Source organism: Fundulus heteroclitus, unplaced genomic scaffold (assembly GCF_011125445.2).
Source record: "Fundulus heteroclitus isolate FHET01 unplaced genomic scaffold, MU-UCD_Fhet_4.1 scaffold_295, whole genome shotgun sequence".
NCBI classification, from domain to species: domain Eukaryota; kingdom Metazoa; phylum Chordata; class Actinopteri; order Cyprinodontiformes; family Fundulidae; genus Fundulus; species Fundulus heteroclitus.
The window spans coordinates 13,733-31,737 of NW_023396705.1; the positions used below are offsets into that span (position 1 = coordinate 13,733).

Genomic DNA, 18,005 nt, shown 5'->3' on the forward strand with positions numbered 1-18,005 from the left:
TTTATTCTATATTAAGATCTTTTTTATACACTTTTTATGAATTCTGGCTATGCAGTTCTGTACTGGTACTTGATGTAATGTACAATGGTTAAATAAAGTTATTTTTTGGGGGGGACTCTATGAAGCGAGGGACTTAGTTGACCCGGAAGTAGAAAAGCCAGAGCAGAATGCAGAGGAAGTGGGCTCGGTGTGGGAGTAAGTAAACATGCCTCCAGCTGTAGACCTCGGAGGAATCATCACTGAGAAGCTGAGCGCCGCCACCAGGGAGGTCCTGGCGGCGGTGGAGAGGACCGTGGCCGGCTACGAGGAGGAGGCTGCGGGCTTCAGGCGGGAGATCGAGCGGCAGAGGAGGCAGCTGGAGGTGCTGCAGGTCAAAGAGCCCAGAGGAGGTCAGTGGTAGCCTGAGAGCTAAAACTTCAGATAAATTATACATAATTTGCCATCTTGTTAAGCTTCAGTTATTTATGTTAAACCAGGTGCGTCGTTAAGACTTGTAAACATGGGGGCTCAGCCCTAGGGGCCCCATGGGGCCCTTTATACATCTGTTGGAGGGCTGTTAGCCACATTCTCTGTTTCGTCATGTTTATTTTCTCCTCATTTTGATATCATTCAGATTTTATTATTATTATTATTGTTTTTAAGTCGTTTTGTGTTCAGGTCTAATATGATCCCAGATATTTCTCCTCTGTTACCTGTTTAGTGAAGAAACCACCAGTTTTCTGAGTGTTTAGCCTCAAAGTGTCGAGCCGCGCTGAAACTTTCTCTGAAGAAGAAGAGAAACACGCATCTCTAGTTTTCCCGGAACCAGACGTTCATGTCGTTAAGTGTAGGTCTGCAGGCCAACATCTGGACATGCGTCTAGAGCAGGGGTGTCAAACATACGGCCCGCGGGCCGGTTCCGGACCGCCGAACAATTTAGTCTGGCCCGGTGGCTAAATGCATTATCATTATTCAAAAAAATTTATAGTGTCCTGTCTGGCAATGTGACAATAAGAATTGTTGTCTTAATGCCAAAAAGAGCTCATCAGATTTGACTTTCACAAGTGGAGCAGTACGGTTTGTGCCATAGTGCTCCGCTTGATTTATGAATGTGAATAGTTTTATTATGATTCATGCGGGGATTATCTCAAATGATATGGACACTACAATGGGAAAGTAGGAGAGGAAAGGAAGAACAAGAAGAAAAAAGAAAACGTGAAAGAAAGAGGAGATAAAAGGAAGAGAATGATAAAACAATTATTGAAAAAAACATGAACTTTGTTTAATTGAAAATCTACAGTTCCTATATTGTCCACAAGGGGCGCTGTGTTTTAATCAGCAGATGGTAGCACTGAGCTTCAGATGTGGAAAATTGATTTTAAATCATAAGAACCACTGAGCTATATAATACACTGGAGTGCTGATTTAGCCTAAAAACTGAAGTCACTGGCCGCCATCTTGCTCCTCCCTACTCTCACAGAATCCCACAGGATTTGGTTGCAACAACAAGCAGTTTTCTGGCTGAGTGAAAACGTTTCATAGGTAATTCTACAGTCAGTGGATGTACTAACACTATCAACTACTAGGAAATTAGGTGCTGAAATATTTTACATGTTATTCATATTAACTATATATATATATATATGTATATATAAGTATGTGTATATGTATATATGTATATATATGTATACACATATGTAAATATATGTTTTTGTATATTGTTATTTATATATTTATAAATGTTAAACATATATATTTAAATGAATAAAATGCAAAATATTTCAGCACATGACTTTCTCAGTACTTGATAGTTTTAGAACATAACATAAAACTATATGGCATTTGACATTTTAAAAGTCTTAAGCCCCCCCTGAACTTGAGAAAATCCTCGTTATTCGATGCTGTAGCGCACATATTCCCTAGTTACTAAGGGGGGAAATAGGGAGTACCAATATGGCGGCTGGTGGCTTCAAAGCGACTCGTTCAAACAGACGGTGATTAGCACTCCAGTGTATAATATAGCTCAGTGATAAGAACAGGTGCTCTCTGAACTCTTTGAAGGGGCGGAGCCTGGTACCTGGGTCTGCATTTTGATTGGTTGGGAGGATGTAATATTAACCTACATGATGGGCTCAAATGCAAAAGAAAGTAAAACTTTTATTCTATTGAACTTTTGATTGACCCTTTATTTTTATCGATCAATATACATCTATAGATCGATATATATTGTTATTGAATTATCGTCCAGCCGTAATATATTTTATGCTATGGATCAACACAAGCTGACGTATTTTAGATGAATTGACGTAAAACGCGCTGCAGGTATTTATGTTTAGCCCGTTTACGCTGACACTTTACATACTATCCCATTTTCAGATGAAGTTGGACTTTAAACAGACGTTCCTCTGCGATTCTTCTGACCTCATTCTGTTTAAGATGAAATCACCCAGAATATGATATAAATCTGTGGCCGATGCCTCACTTTGGCCCGTTTGTTCTGTTTAATGCTGGAAATGCACCGATCCAATACCTGTATCGGAAATCGGCTCCGATATTGACTGGTTAACAGGATCGGATATCGGATGAATGACGCCAATCCAGCATTCCGATCCCGTCATTTGATTTATTTTTATTTTTTTTATATCATACACAGTGATACAGTAGTGCCGATTTAGTCACTTCTGTTCTACATTTGTAACACCTTGGGATTGGGAACACATCATCACTCAGAGCGACTCAGAGCGATGAGCAAACACAGAGCAACGTGTAGCAAACTTGATAGTCTGACTGCAACATCGGCAACGTAAAACGGCGAGGGGTGGTGATAAAGTTGGTAAATTCAACACCACAAACTTACCCACAAACAACCTGCTAAAGAGACGCATTGTTTTTTTTTTTTTTAAAAAGCCTGATGCCTTCAGTCACATGGCAAGGTATACGGTTCGTTCGTTCGTTCAGCAGTAGTATCGGATCGGGTATCGGCGATATGCTCAGGCCAGGTATCGATATCGATATCGTATTGAAAAAACTGGATCGTTGCATCTCTACCTAATGTACCTGTAGCTCTCTTCTCCTTGTGTTTAGTTTGTTGGTTCCATGAACCGATATTTTAGCCGTTTACGGCAGTGTTTTTTTTTTGGTAAAGTCACAGCAGAGATGTTGATCAGATGTTGTTTTGATGTGACTGAACTAGAGCTGCTCCCAGATCTGCAGAGCCACGAGGAGGTGGTGGTTGGTGAGGAGCAAGAGGAGCAGCAGCTCACACAGAGCACAGGTAGGACTCACCTGGAGACACAACCAGAACCCAGACAGGAGATGCTGGTTCTGACCAGAGATCAGAAACAGACTCTGTGGGATGTGTTCAGGTGTGGAGGCAGCTGAGAGTCACAGTCTACCCTGGAATCTCTCTAATAAAGGGGCGGAGCCAACAACCACCTCCAAGCTAAACCAAGAAGACCCGAAGGATCCACATCATGAAGTTTCACCAGGGTAAGACAGTCTGATGGATAAATAAAGACTAGAGGAGTCTCTGCACAGGCTACTGGTTCTGAGGTGTGATGACGGGTTCTAATAAAGCGACGTCTTCACGTTTAAACAGATTTTTACCAGAAATAACAACTCCGTCTTTTAAAGCTTTTATGCCCGTCTTTTTTTTTTTTTTTTTAAATAGTGTCCTGTCTGGCAATGTGGCAATAAGAATTGTTGCCTTAATGCCAAAAAGAACAGATTTTACCTTCACAAGCGAAGCCTTACAGCATTTGCCATATTGTTCCGCTTGATTTATACGTGCAAGAAGCTTTATTAATGCAGGGAATATCAAACACATTTTTTCAAAAGAACAAGTAAAAAGAGATTGATGCGCTCATCAGTAGCTCTGTGGTATGGAGCAGAAGCTGTATGTGTGTTTCCACTGGAGGAAACTCTTCCAGGAACTAGCCAGGACCGTTTTCTGGCAGCTAATTATAAAGTTAAACTAACAAGGAAATGAAAATCTCTTCATTATTTTTATTTGCACAGGAGACAGGACATTACTACATACTATATCATAAAATATGTTGCATCTCGCCTCTCAGTCAAAATAGACAGAATTATTATTGTTGCACCTTTTATTCCATTTTCTATTTTTGCCTCCTAGAGTTTATTTAATAGATTTCTGAGGTTTTTGTGTCTAAACCAGCAGCTCATCGCCTGGCTGTTTTCAGCCGGGAGCCGTTTGATTAATGTCGTCATTTGAGGCCTTTTTGTCATATATTTGAGGTTCAGCCAAACTGCTGCGTCAGTAAACCTTTCAATCTATAGAAAGTACTCCTGGTTCAGTGCTTCGCCTTGTGTAAGAAGTAGGGCTGGGTGTCAATTCGATTCTGATTCTCAGGATTTAGAATCCATTCTTTTTGATATGATTTAAGATTGAATTGCTGGTGTTATTTTATCTGTTACCTGAATTTCATGACATATTCCTACTTGTATCATATTAACATTTAACAGCTAATTAATAAAGTAATGGTGGCTGAAAGGACCAAACCCACTTCCTGCATGTTGAGACCATCGTTTTCACCGACATGCTGTGGGGCAGAAAACCCAAACAGATCCAGGTTAAAAAACAGAGACACCAGAGAGATCTACAGCTGCTATTTCTATTTAATTAAAAAATACTTTATTAACCAAACTGGACTCTAAATTTGGACACTGACCTGGTTCATTATTAAAAATATGACATTAAATATTTACATCTCGGAGTGAAGCATGAGCCGGAAATGCCGGATCACACATTTAAGTTCATAGTGAAAAACCAAATTTTTAAACAAAATTGATATTTAGGAATTAATATGAGAATGAAAATATTTTTTTTAACAAGGCCCCAGTAAGAAGTCATTAATTGGAACTGCTTCCATTAAAAGCTTTGTTTTTGTTGTAGAAAGTACTCCTGACCCAGTGTGCGCTTAGCATTTGTTTTCTGGAACCTCCAGACTCTGTTTTTTCTTTCTGAAGAAAGTACTTGTGGCTCCAGTTGAATTTGTGTTATAATCAAAGTTCTTTCTTCTTCTTTTTTTCTTCTTGTGACGTTTGAGTAATTTGCTGTGAAATGGCACCAAATAACCCAAACTGAATCCACTGCAGGGCTGCTAAAGTCGTAGCTCAACCTTTTCCTTGAACTCTTGTTACAGCAAGAGACTCGACGTGTCCAAAAGCGGCATCCTGAGAGGAATCATCACCGAGAAGCTGAGCGCCGCCACCACAGAGGTCCTGGAGGTGGTGGAGAGGACCGTAGCCGACTACGAGGAGGAGGCTTCAGGCTTCAGACGGGAGATCGAGCAGCAGAGGAGGCAGCTGGAGGTGCTGCAGCCTCGGGTCCAGGACCATAAAACGGGTCAGTGTTAGCCTGGAGATACTCGTTAAATGCAAAGCTTTTACAAATTTAAGGTCCAAACAACAGATAAGGACATTCACATTGGTGTTTATAACATCTTTAGGGCAGATCGACCCAGGCAGGATGGAGGTGTTGCAATTTTTATCAAAAATAGATTCCCTGTGAATGTACTGGTCTCAGAATATGTAATAAAACAGCATGAATTTTTAGCTCTGGACACTGAGGTCTCTAAAAACATGCATCCAGCTGTTCTTGGTGCTATGATGCATTAAATCAGTCCCACAAGACGAAACCCCAAAAACCCATAAAAATCAACCTTAATTGACTTAGTTCTGATCATGGTTCCATACAAATATACGCCTGCTTCAATATCTGCAAATTACGTGAGCGTTCACTGTGTCGTTGCAACTGCAAGAGATATAAAAATACCCAAAACAAAGCCTCGTGTTATCTCAAAGCATGACAGGAAACATTTTTCAGAGTTTTTACCACATGTACAGTTTTGACTGGGATAGGATTTATTTGATCGCTAACGTTGAAAATGCCTGGACGTATTGTTAAGATGGTTTTAACAGTATTGTCAATAAGCATGCTCCTTTTAGAAGATTTAGAGCGAAAGAACAAAACGATCCTTGATTCACATCCAATTATTCCACTTTGTTAGACGATTGTAGCCAAAAGCCAGAAAAACAAACACTGAGAAGGACCGGCTCAAGTTTATACTACTTACAAATTTACATACAGTTACGATTAGAGATGCTAAAGCGGATCACTTCCTCATTCAAACCACACAAAATCTTAATAACCCAATGAAGTTTTGGAAGACACTTAAATCCATAAATCACACTAACAACAGCCCTATTTCCTTAAGACTCTATAGCCTCACCTTTGACTCACCCTTTTCAACCTTATTCTGGCCACAAATGAAATTCCACCAATTTGGAAATCGGCTTTTGTTCTACCACTGTTAAAAGGTGGCGACCCAACACTCTTGAACAATTATAGACCAATATCTAAATTATCCGCCCTGGCCAAACTTCTGGAATCAGCATTCAACTTAAGGAATTTCTTTCTGAGGATAAGATCTGATTTTCAGTCTGGTTTTAGGAAGTAACAGAACAACCACTGCAGTAATAAAAGTACTCAATGACATCTTTACCACCCTAGACAAGTAAAAACACTGTGAAGTCCTGTTCATGGACCTCACACAAGCGTTTGATACAGTCGTCCGTACACTACTGGAACATAGACTCACTGCAAATCAAACAGTAAAATGTTTTCATAATTTTCTCTCAGACCGGCCTCAATGTGTGAAGGCAGACGGACTCTCCTCACAAACACTCACCATCACTAGAGGAGTACCACAAGGCTCATTACTAGGGCCTCTACTATTCATTCTTTACATTAACATTAATCAATAAATGCACATACTCATTTCTATGCTGATGACACAACTATCTACAGCTCAGCACCCCTCACCATCAAGCCATCACTCAGTTACAGTCAGCTTTAGACATTTTTACACCATTTAAAATAATCTCTTTAATCTAAAACTAATCCTAAAATCAGACAACTCTCAACTCTCAAATCACCACCTGTCAGGGAACTAAAATAAAATCTATTAACCAATACAAATATCTCAGAATCTGGATTAATAGCACACTTTTATTTTTACACCGTATTAAACTGCTTGTTAATCGACTTAAGAGTCAGGCTGGGTTTCTTTTTTCAAATTCGGGCATATCGGTCCTTTGAGACCTGGAGGAAGCTTGTTGCTGCCACATTTATACCAATGTTGGACTATGGAGACGTTTTGTACTCAGTACTTATTTATAAATGTTTACTTGGTCAGCCTCTTTGTTACTTACAAATGTGTATTTCTCAGAAATCTACTGGTTCCTATTGTCTTTGTTCCACCGTCCTAATTTATTGTGAGAATGTCAGATATATCAAACGTCAGATATATCACTATAATTAACTACATGTTAATGTGACGACATCTCTGTCATCTAAAAGTCTTTTTAACAGATTCTAAGGAGACCAGCTCCCTCAGTTTTAAGTTGTTTTGTAGAAGTTCCCATGCAGGAGAAGCAGCAAACTGAAAACCCTTCTTTATCAGCTCAGATCGGACCATTGCACTGCAAAAACGGAACTAGAAATAAGTAAAATCTTCTTAAAATGAGTGTATTTGCCATTGATTTGAGCAGGTAAATAAGATGATTTGCCAATAGAATAAGATTTTTGCACTTAAAATAGGAACAGTTCATCTCCATCATCTTATTTCAAGTGCAGCATGTCTAATTATCTTATTTCAGGGGTCAAAATACTTATTCCACTATATTCCACTTCTACAAAACAACTTAAAACTGAGGGAGCTGGTCTCCTTAGAATCTGTTAAAAAGACTTTTAAATGACAGAGATGCCGTCACATTAACATGTAGTTAATTATATTGATATATCTGACGTTTGATACTTTGGTTTGTAATTGTTTTGTAGGTGTGACATGTAACCCTGCTGCCTCTCTTGGCATGGACGCTCTTATAAAAGAGACTTTTTTTCCTGGTTAAATAAAGGTTAAAATAAATGCAGCATTAATCAGATGTTGTTTGGATGTGACTGAACTAGAGCTGCTCCCAGATCTGCAGAGCCACGAGGAGGTGGTGGTTGGTGAGGAGCAAGAGGAGCAGCAGCTCACACAGAGCACAGGTAGGACTCACCTGGAGACACAACCAGAACCCAGACTGGACCCAGAACATCAGATCCCAGACGTGGGGGTAACCGTTGTTGTGTTCAGGGGTGGATGGAATTGACGCGCACTGTCTGCCGCTGACCGACGACGAAGGCGCCGCTGACGATGATGAGGAGCAGCCGACTAAAGAGTCTAGACTGAAGCAGGAAGACCCGACGGACCCAGACTATGAAATACCGTCAAGGTAACGGACCTTAGGATCTAAAAAGAGCAGACGGTGTCTCAGTTCACGTCACTGGTTCTGAGGTTGTCTGGTGCTTCTTTCTTCTCTCCTCCGTTCTTTAGTGGCTTCAATGTCAAATTTATTTATATAGCACTTTAAAACAGGCATAGAACTGCACCAAAGTGCTGTACAAGAGTGACAACAACACAAGTGAATAAAAACAAAGTATCAAACACTAGTTTAATTAAATGCCAAAGAATAAAAATAAGTTTTAAGAAGCAATTTAAAATGATCCAGGCTGTGGGCAGATCTAATTTGGAAAGGTAGATTGTTCCATAGAGAAGGAGCAACGGCAGAAAAAGCCCGATCTCCTTTCCTCTTAAGTCTGGTCCGAGGAACTGTTAGTAAAAGCTGATTATTAGAACGTAGGGTTCTGGACACGGGCTGAGATTTTAAAAGTTCCAGAAGATAAGGGGGAGCTAATCCATTTAAAGCTTTATAAGTTAATAAGAGAATCTTAAAATCTATTCGATAAAAAACAGGCAGCCAATGTAAAGAGGCCAGTATGGGCCTTATATGGTCACGCTTCCTGGTTCCTGTAAGAAGCCGAGCCGCAGCATTCTGGATCATTTGAAGTCGCTGCATCTGTGATTTGTCCAGAGATCAGTTTCTGTAGATATCTTGGCTTTGTCTTGATGAAGACTGTCCTTATTTTATATGATTGAAGCGTCATCTCTGTAGTAATGTTCTGTGACGCGGCGCTGAACGCTGAGTGGGACTCCAGCCCGTCTTCCGACAGCAGGACGGTCTCAGTTTGCAGCTTTTTTTTCCCACGTTCTGCAACAATAAAAGGGATTTTTATCCACTTCAGTTCCAAATAAAGCTGCAGTTTCTGCTGCTAATGTCCAAACTGAGGCATAAATGTGCAAAAAGCCCGATGTGAGACAAATATCAATCCCTTTGATCGATTTGCTGAACAGTGACGAGTCACTAAAAGCCCGCGTTGGTCCGACATCACGGCTTAGATGAGCGGTTCTGATGGACGTCTACAGAACCCAGACGGATCAGGTAACGGCTCGTTAGACGCTTAACGACAGGAAGACGTCAGAACGTCCATTAAATCCTGACAGCAACAGAAGAAAAGTTTCCTGCCTTGTGTGATTCTGCCTTGTTTTCATGTCTGGTTCAGTTTTGTTATCCAGAGGTCCGTTTGGATCCACACGGTCTCACTTGGTTCTGGTCCCTAAAGCGTTTTCTGCCATTTTTGTAGTTTTTGCCGTCTGTGAAACATCCGACCAATCAGAGCTCACCTGTTGTCCTCCTGCTGCAGGTCGCTGCCCTCTAGAGCTCGGTCTGGTGGGAGAAGGTCCGGCAGAACCCGGACCGGCGAGCCGCCGAACCATCTGACCCTCAGGATCCGAATCCTGGAGGACTCTGAGACCAGGGTGCTCTCCAGGGCGGGTAAGATCCAAACAGTAGCTCTGCTGCCGATCCTGGGTTCAAATCCCAGCCTGGGGTCTTTCTGCGTGTTCTCCCTGTGTAAATTCTAGTAGCATCAGTTTAGCATTTCATCCCATTATGCACAGCACTGCAAAAAGGAAACTAGAATTAAGTGACATTTTCTTGAAATATGTGTATTTTTCCTTGATTAGAGCAGGTAAATAAGTCTAGTTGCCAGTGGAATAAGATTTTTACACTTAAAATAGGAGCAACTCATCTCCATCATCTTATTTCAAGTGCAGGGTATCTAATTATCTTATTTTAGGGGTAAAAACACTCATTCCATTGGCAAATATTCTTATTTAGCTGCTCAAATCAAAGAAAAATATACTAATTTCAAGAAATTTTTACTTACTTTTAGTTCCCTTTTTTGCAGTGAGCCAGCAAGGCAGCCGCTCTTCTTGACCTGCTATCACGCTTTTATTTGTATCTATTGGATTTTCAATTGAATTTTATTTATATAGCGCCAATTCATGAAACATGTCATCTCAAGGCACTTTACAAAGTCAAGTTCATATTATACAGATTGGTAAAAAATGTCCTATATAAGGGAACCAGTTGATTGCATCAAAGTCCCGACAAGCAGCATTCACTCCTATCTGCCAGTATCTACCTTCCCCTACTAATTGTTTTTTTTTCAGTAAGTGAATAAATCTACACCTTATTGCTAATATAATTACACAATAAAAAGGAATTCTTGTTCAACTCAAAATGTTAAACGTACCGTTATTGGTCTATGTACATTTGATCATTAGTAACATTAAAAATCAAACAACAAACCAAGCTTTCTTGGGATTTTTCTTAGCTATATCTTTCTAAAAATAACCAGTGTTAGCTGACCTGCAAAGAAACCAACAATCTCTAATTTAAATGGTAGTTTTACATTAAGATGGAAAGATTATATCACCCAGACCAGAAAACAAGCTTACACTATGTGTTTATTTAAGTCTTTTTGATAGTTTTCCACAGGCAGCTTTACTATAACCTGACAACAGCCAGCTGCATGTATCGCTCCGCCTAGCTCCACTCGCATACATCTGGGACATCGCCCATTGAAAGTGATTTCCCCAACCAAATTTATGGTCTGGCCAATCAGGACGCAGGGCGGGTGTTTCCTGGATGTGACGTAGCGGAGAAGCGACCGTGAGATTCCAACAACAATAGCGGCTCGCATCGAGGAAGCAAGCGTTAACATTGATGCTGCTATTTCTTCCATGTTGTCCAATCTACCTAATATTGTTTCATTAAAAGAACATCAGAGAACGCCTCTGAAGGCTTTTGTTGGTGGAAACGATGTTTTCGCCCTTCTCCCGACTGAATTTGGCAAGCGGTTAGCCGCTAACGAGCGGTTAGCGGCTAACCGTTAGCGCAAACCATATTAGGAGGCCTTTAGTCCTCAACGCGGTCGGCCCGGGATCGACTCCGACCCGCGGCGCTTTGCCGCCTGTCTTCCACCCTCTTCCTGTCAGCTCACTGTCAATAAAACGCCACTAGAGCCGCAAACACATAAAAAAAAAAAGTTTTGTTTTTTCCTGCGTCGCTCTCATCAGCGTCACGGGTTAGCTTCGGTGTGAGTGGTTGAAATAGCACGTCGATAAAGATGACAGACAAGTGGCTTATCCAATCATATGCAAGAATTTTTGATAAGCCCCAGCCTTCAATAAAGGCAATTCCTATGGAGAGGTCCCAGATGTATGTGAGTGGAGCTAGGCGGAGCGACATGCGTCTGGCTATTGTCAGGTTAGCTTTACTACAACAGTAGAATAAAATCCTGAAATTATGGCTTTTAGTTTCAGTGCCACCCCAAGAGTTTAAATGGCTCCATCTGGCCCCTATGAAACATTTCTGGAGGCGCCACTGAGAAGCGTGGCTGTCGGGTTAATTGGGTTAGGTGTTAGGTGCAGACAGGAGCGGGTTAGAGGCGACGGACAGACGGAGGGTCCATTATTCCATCCAAAGACTCTGAATCACCCAGAAACAACAAAGACTGGCCGTCTAACCGTCTGATCTCCTCCTCAGTGTTTCAGAAAAGCTCGGTGTCGGACCTGGAGTGTCCTCGCGGCCTGCAGGAGCTGGACTTCATGGACCTGCTGAGGTCCACCTTCCCGCAGCTGGCTGCCGGTCAGCCGTTCGACATCTTCGTCGCCTCTAGGAACCGGCAGCTGCTGCCGCTGGCGGTGAAGACGCTGACCCCGGAGGAGATCTGCTCCGGCCACAGGTCCGGCGGGAACCCGACGCTCTACATCCGCCTGAAGGTCCGACTCCGACTCAGAACCTTTTGCTATTTAATGCACCGAGGGTCAGAGAACCTGGAGCTCCCATTAACACCAACATGTTTCATGATCTTTTACGATTTCAGCGTGGTCCAAACTGCATCTGTTCATATTAAATCATTTTTTATTATTTTATCTCTTTTTTTTAAAACCTATTGTTGGATTGAGCTGCTTTTTCAGCCTTTTCTGTGACCATTATGTGGATTTTCTGCAGGAATCTGTCAGTTTTATTATTCTTGGTGTCGACAATAATTTTTTTGTTAATTCTTTTAAGCTTTTTAACAGAAAAATATATATTTCAGAGGAAACTTCTACAACTCGTAGCTGATTTAAAGGTAGTTAATTTATTCTAGTGAAACGATCTCAGTCCTGATTAGTTAGATTTGGTTTATTTTCTGCACCGTCAATTAAAATGTCTCCAACTCTGCTCCATGTTTTAGTTTCCTTTTAAGTAACAAAGTGTTACCTGAAGCTAAATCTTGGGCTGCGTTAACATCAGCCTCTGTAGATTTTGCTAAATTTTAACATGTCAGTATCGGCCTGATAACTAAATCTGGGCCGATGATAATAATCAATGTTTATTTCTATCTTGCTGTCGTTTTTGTTCCTGCGGGGTGCTTATGTGTTTGTTTGGTCATGTGACGCTGATGCAGTGCAGGATTGGTGGGCGTTTAACCAAAGCAGAGAAGTTACATCAGCGGGACGGTCAATTTTCCACGATGTTGAAAGAGTTGGGGAATATATTCGTATCAGTAGCAGTGCCTCCCTAATTCTCATTTTGCATCAGATTTGTTGGTGTTGAATTCATCCGAAGTGCCAGATAGAGAAAATTGTGCCTGTTTACATCAGTTCTAGACTTAAATTGTCTCGTTTTAGAAGAACCCTGAATTTTCAAAGTTTATTTTCTGCTCTAACACGACAACGCATGACGTGAAGCTTTGTTTATTTTGTGAATATATTTTCTTTTAGAAAACAGACGACCCTCCTCCAGCCGACCCTGTCGTCACGAAGCGCGATCAGACCGGGCGTCATGCGAGGTAAACTACAAGCAGGACGATGATATAGCAGATATATCTGCTCACTTTCTTTTTCCGTTGTTTTAACAGAAAACAAGCTCAGACTTCAGCAATCTACACATAAAAATAGTCAGAAGATGCTGGTTTTGATGAACATTTACATGCTTGTCTGTCTCGACCTCTAATAAATGTCTAACAGTTGATTTAAACTTTTATTTGAAGAAACAAATAGCTTTTAGCAAGGATGCACAAAACATTACAATTTGTTTTATCGTCACTGTTGGCTCAATTAAATTTTTATTTATATAGAACCAATTCACAACACATGTCATCTCAAGGCTCTTTCCAAAGTCAGACTCCATCAAATCCTCCAGGTTGGTGAGAAAGTTTCCTCTCTAAGGAAACCCAGCAGGTTGCATCAAGTCTCTCCAAGCAGCATTCACTCCTCCTGAAAGAGCGTAGAGCCACAGTGGACAGTCGTCTGCATTGTTGATGGCTTTGCAGCAATCCCTCATACTGAGCATGCATGAAGCGACAGTGGAGAGGAAAACTCCCCTTTAACAGGGAGGAGAACCTCCAGCAGAACCAGGCTCAGTGTGAACACTCCTCCAGTAGCCTAAGCCTATAGCAGCATAACTATAGAGGTAGCTCAGGGTAACATGAGCCACTCTAGCTATAAGCTTTGTCAAAAAGGAAAGTTTTAAGATTAGTCTTAAAAGTAGACGGGGTGTCTGCCTCACGGACCAAAACTGGGATTTGGTTCCACAGGAGAGGAGCCTGATAGCTAAAGGATCTGCCTCCCATTCTACTTTTAGAGACTCTAGGAACCACCAGCAGACCTGCAGTCTGAGAGCGAAGTGCTCTGTTAGGAACATACGGGGTAATCAGAGGTCTGATATATGATGGAGCTTGATAGCCTCAATATTCCACACAACTCCTTGGACTGCAATGAATATTGACAATTTAAACCACACAGTCCTGCTCTCTGTTGGTTATATATCTAGTTATGCCTGTTGGTTCCCCAACCCAGAACCTTGGGGTCTAGGGTGTTCTGGCAGGTCAGGGCGTTGTCGTCTCCTGTTTTCTTCATGTGGTGCAGCGATCTGTAGCCATCAGTGTTTGAAACGTGTTTTTATGTCGACGCATCGGTAGGTTAATATTTCCTCTCCCTCTGCAGCCCTGACCAAAGTATGGAGGAACCAGAGACGGGCGAAAATGACGCAGACCCAGGCGACGATGCCGAAGACGGCAACTGGAACCCCGATCCTGAACCCCGGGCCGCCAAAAGAACGAGGAAAAGGAGAGAGAAAGGCGCCGCGAGGAGGACAGTGGAAAGTAAAATGTCCTGCAAAGTGTGTGGAGCCTGGTACAGACAGCTGGGGAGTCTGATCAGCCACGTCTGGAATCACGTGGGCGATGCCCAGGCGGTCTGCGGCGCCTGCGGACAGAAGTTTGAGTCCGTGGACGAGTTAAAGGAGCATCTTCGAAACCACCAGAAGGTGCACGGCTGTCAGCACTGCGGGAAGACGTTCGTCTCCGCCCAGAGTCTCAGCCTCCACGTGGCCAAGCACACGGGCGAGAGCCAGTTCAAATGCAGGGTCTGCAGTAAGAGCTTCACCAACATGGCCTCCCTGAATTATCACAGCTGGCTCCACGTGGAGGACAAGCCACACAAGTGTGACGTGTGCCTCAAATCCTTCGGCCTGGAGTCCCATCTGCTGTCCCACAAGAAGCTGCACACCAACGAGGAGAAGCACGTCTGCGACGTCTGCAACCGGTCCTTCCGCCTCCGCCGGGCCATGACCCAGCACCGGCTCACCCACTCCGAAGACAAGCAGTACGCCTGTGAGGTTTGCGGGAAGCGCTTCAAGCTGGAGGGCTCGCTGAAGGTGCACAGCAAGACCCACGCGGAGAGGGACCGCACGTTCCTCTGCCACATCTGCTGCCGGACGTTCCTGTGGAAAGGAACGCTGATGGTCCACCTCAAGACGCACAGCAACGTGAAGCCGTTCGTCTGCGCCGTCTGCAGCAAGGGCTTCTGGGTCAAGTGTGACCTGAAGAAACACATGAGGATTCACTCCGACGACGCGCCCTACGAGTGCTCGGAGTGTGGCCGCCGCTTCAAGCAGAAGGCCAACCTGGACAGCCACGTCAGGCTGCACCTGGGCATCAAACAGTTCGTCTGCGAAGTCTGCGGCAAGGAGTGCTCCCGGCGGGAACACCTAAAGGTCCACATGAGGACCCACAACGGAGACAAGCCCTACAAGTGCGCCGTCTGTGACAGAGCCTTCACCCAGAGCCACTGTCTGAAAACGCACATGAAGAGTCACCAGATGGAGGAAATCTCCGTCCTGGAGCCTCCTCAGACTCAAACAGAGGAAAACCCTGTCCTGGATCCGTCAGAGTCCCAACAAATGGAGGAGAGCCCCGCCCCGGATCTGCCTCAGACTCAGAACATGGAGGAGAGCCCAGTCCTGGAGCCGCCCCAGTCTCACCAAACACAGGAGAACTCTGTCCTGGATCCATCCGAAGCCTGAACGACAGTTTTCTCAGACAAGATGAACAGGAACTTACTTTGCTATCATTTTTATCTGAAACTGACAAGCTTGCTTCGATAAAATTCACATAAAAACACTTTTTACATGTGATGCTTAACATGTAATGTCAGTTTAGAAAGAGGAAATAAAACCGTTAAACATTACCACAATCATTTAAGTAATTAATGGTATGCTAATTTTCCCATTTCTTCCTGTTGAATCCTGGAGATGAAGACCTGGGGTAAGTGGCTGTTTTTCCTGTGGACAATATTCAGTTATTTTACCAATAGGGCTTAAATGAACTTAATTAAAGGTAGAGTTGCCGACGGACCACTTGGTTGTGATACGTAAGCTAGGAAACTACATGCATTGCCCATTTTCTTTCAAACTGCAATCAAAAGCATTTAAAAGTGTGATTTATGTATTATTGGCCTAATCCTGCTTCGCTACTAAAGGCCCATTTTTACCCCGGTTTAAGATTTGACAATAAAATAAGGAATCATTGATCAGAGGTAGAACGGTTTAAATACATATTTAATTCATAGAAATTAAATATGGAGACAGACTTACATTACCAATCGAGATCTTTCACCGCGCGGTCGAGAAGTCTGTCTGTCTGAAGTAAGTTTTACCAAGACATTCCTTTTATCAACTTTAAACTCCTCCTGCATGGCTCAGAGGGAGGATGACTGATCTCCTCTCCTTCTGACCACCCCCCTCAGGGCAATAAAACTCCATGTTTATCTTACGCTGGAGCAGGAAGGGCAGACCCCCCTCTGCTTTCCTCAGTAACCCCAACTAAGATATATTTTTAATTCTCAACAACCCCTTCTGTTTTGATCTCTCATAGATCAAACCAATAACTAGGTTAAACTAAGTCTATGTCTTGAAACCCTTAAACAAAATGTAAATAGTAAGATGTAATATGGTAACCCACTGTCCCCTCTGTTGGCGACTTATGAAATCAAATGAAGTTCAAATGTTCCTCTTAAATGTAAAATAACCCAAGTATAAGCTAAAAAGCTACTAAACCTATCTGAATCTCTAACCTACTAGAATTAAGAAAAGTAAGCACCTTTATCCGAGAGGTGCAAGGCTAAGGTAAATGTGCAACTACCAGAGACTATTATATGATCTAAATATGACTTTAAGAGTCCTAACCTAGATTAACAAAATGTCTTCTTAGAAATAAAGATAACCCATGAAAGCACTACACTTAGATCAAACCACAGAATAAAAAGATTATCATGCAATGCAGAACCAAGAGACTAACAATACTAATATTGAACACCTTATGAATATAGAACTTATAAGACATATGCAGTGATTACAAACTCCTTTTATTCTTTTTCTTTTTTTTACAAAATGCATTCAATTGTGGTCATGATGTCTTGCGTCTCGGAGATGTCTTCTTCTCGCCTTTAAGGAAGATGGTTTAAAGAGTCAGTGTTCCAACCGCGGTCTCCACACATCTGTATGTTAATCTTTATTAAAAATAAAAAACGAAAACAAAATAAACTTCCAGCTGCCCCTCCGTGGGTGGCTATCGGCGCATCGAGCTGCCCCGTTGCCGGATGGCACGGGTGGGTGGCAGTTGAAAACCCTTCCAGTCAGCCAGTCTGACCCGAAGGTTGGCCTGGTATTGTTCCCTTAAACCCTCTGTTTGGCTGGTACACACGGCTCTGGTATCAGATGGGCCCCTGACCCTTTGGCCCACCACATCTGTCTGTCATGACCTCAGCGCGCATCCTTCGAGGTCGGAGGTCGGTGGACTCCCTTCACATTTCTCCTACTTTTATGTCTCCTGAAACTTACATGACAACCGTTTAGATATCAAATGTTGTGTGCTACCTGTAATTCCGGAGGTTGACTTCGGTCCCGAAAAGCTCCTTTCAGTCATATGGAATCATATCCTGTAATGAAATTAACTGAACACTCCCACAAGAAACACACTTCACATCTTTTTCACCCTAATTTCAATGTAGTCTGTGCACAGAATTATAGTCAATTGTGTTTAGAATTCTCCCCATTAATCTGAACCAACCTTCTTGTTGTTTCCCCTCCAGCCTATGAGAAACCTATTTTAGAAATGTAATAGTTAATGAGACATTTTATTGCAATTCCTCTTTCCTGACGCTGGGCCTCTGATTGTCCTGCAAAAGAATGCCTGCACAAAAACTTTATACCTCCGGTGGGAATCGCCATGTCTGTGGAATCCAAAATTAGTTAATTTAATTAGAAATCAAAGTACATTTTCCTGTAAGAATGTCAGAATGCCCTCTGGATTAAAGATTAAAGATTACCATTCAGCACACCACTCCACACAAAACCTTTCAGCAGTCACCACACCTAACTTCTGTACCCTTTACTCCATACTCAGATGTCTATGCTGCGAAAAAGTTCCTATTTTTAATCTGAGA

The 18,005-nt window shown here is 42.4% G+C and overlaps 1 protein-coding gene across 3 annotated transcripts; it reads left to right on the plus strand.

Annotated features, from left to right (window-relative positions):
- Positions 1-123: 123 nt before the first annotated feature.
- On the plus strand, positions 124-15,749 carry LOC105924442 (zinc finger protein 493). 3 transcript variants are annotated; one of them, XM_036130196.1, is made up of 10 exons: positions 124-389; positions 3,185-3,253; positions 3,345-3,468; positions 5,145-5,347; positions 7,973-8,053; positions 8,142-8,280; positions 9,590-9,720; positions 11,779-12,014; positions 13,002-13,069; positions 14,226-15,749. In XM_036130196.1, the coding sequence occupies exons 1-10, from the start codon at positions 206-208 to the stop codon at positions 15,583-15,585; spliced, it is 2,595 nt and encodes an 864-aa protein (XP_035986089.1). In that variant the 5' UTR covers positions 124-205; the 3' UTR covers positions 15,586-15,749. The 3 variants fall into 3 exon arrangements, with proteins under 3 accessions (XP_035986089.1, XP_035986087.1, XP_035986088.1); XM_036130194.1 differs by having other exon boundaries at positions 125-389; positions 3,173-3,253; XM_036130195.1 differs by having other exon boundaries at positions 125-389; positions 3,173-3,253; positions 7,985-8,053.
- The last annotated feature ends 2,256 nt before the right edge of the window (positions 15,750-18,005 follow it).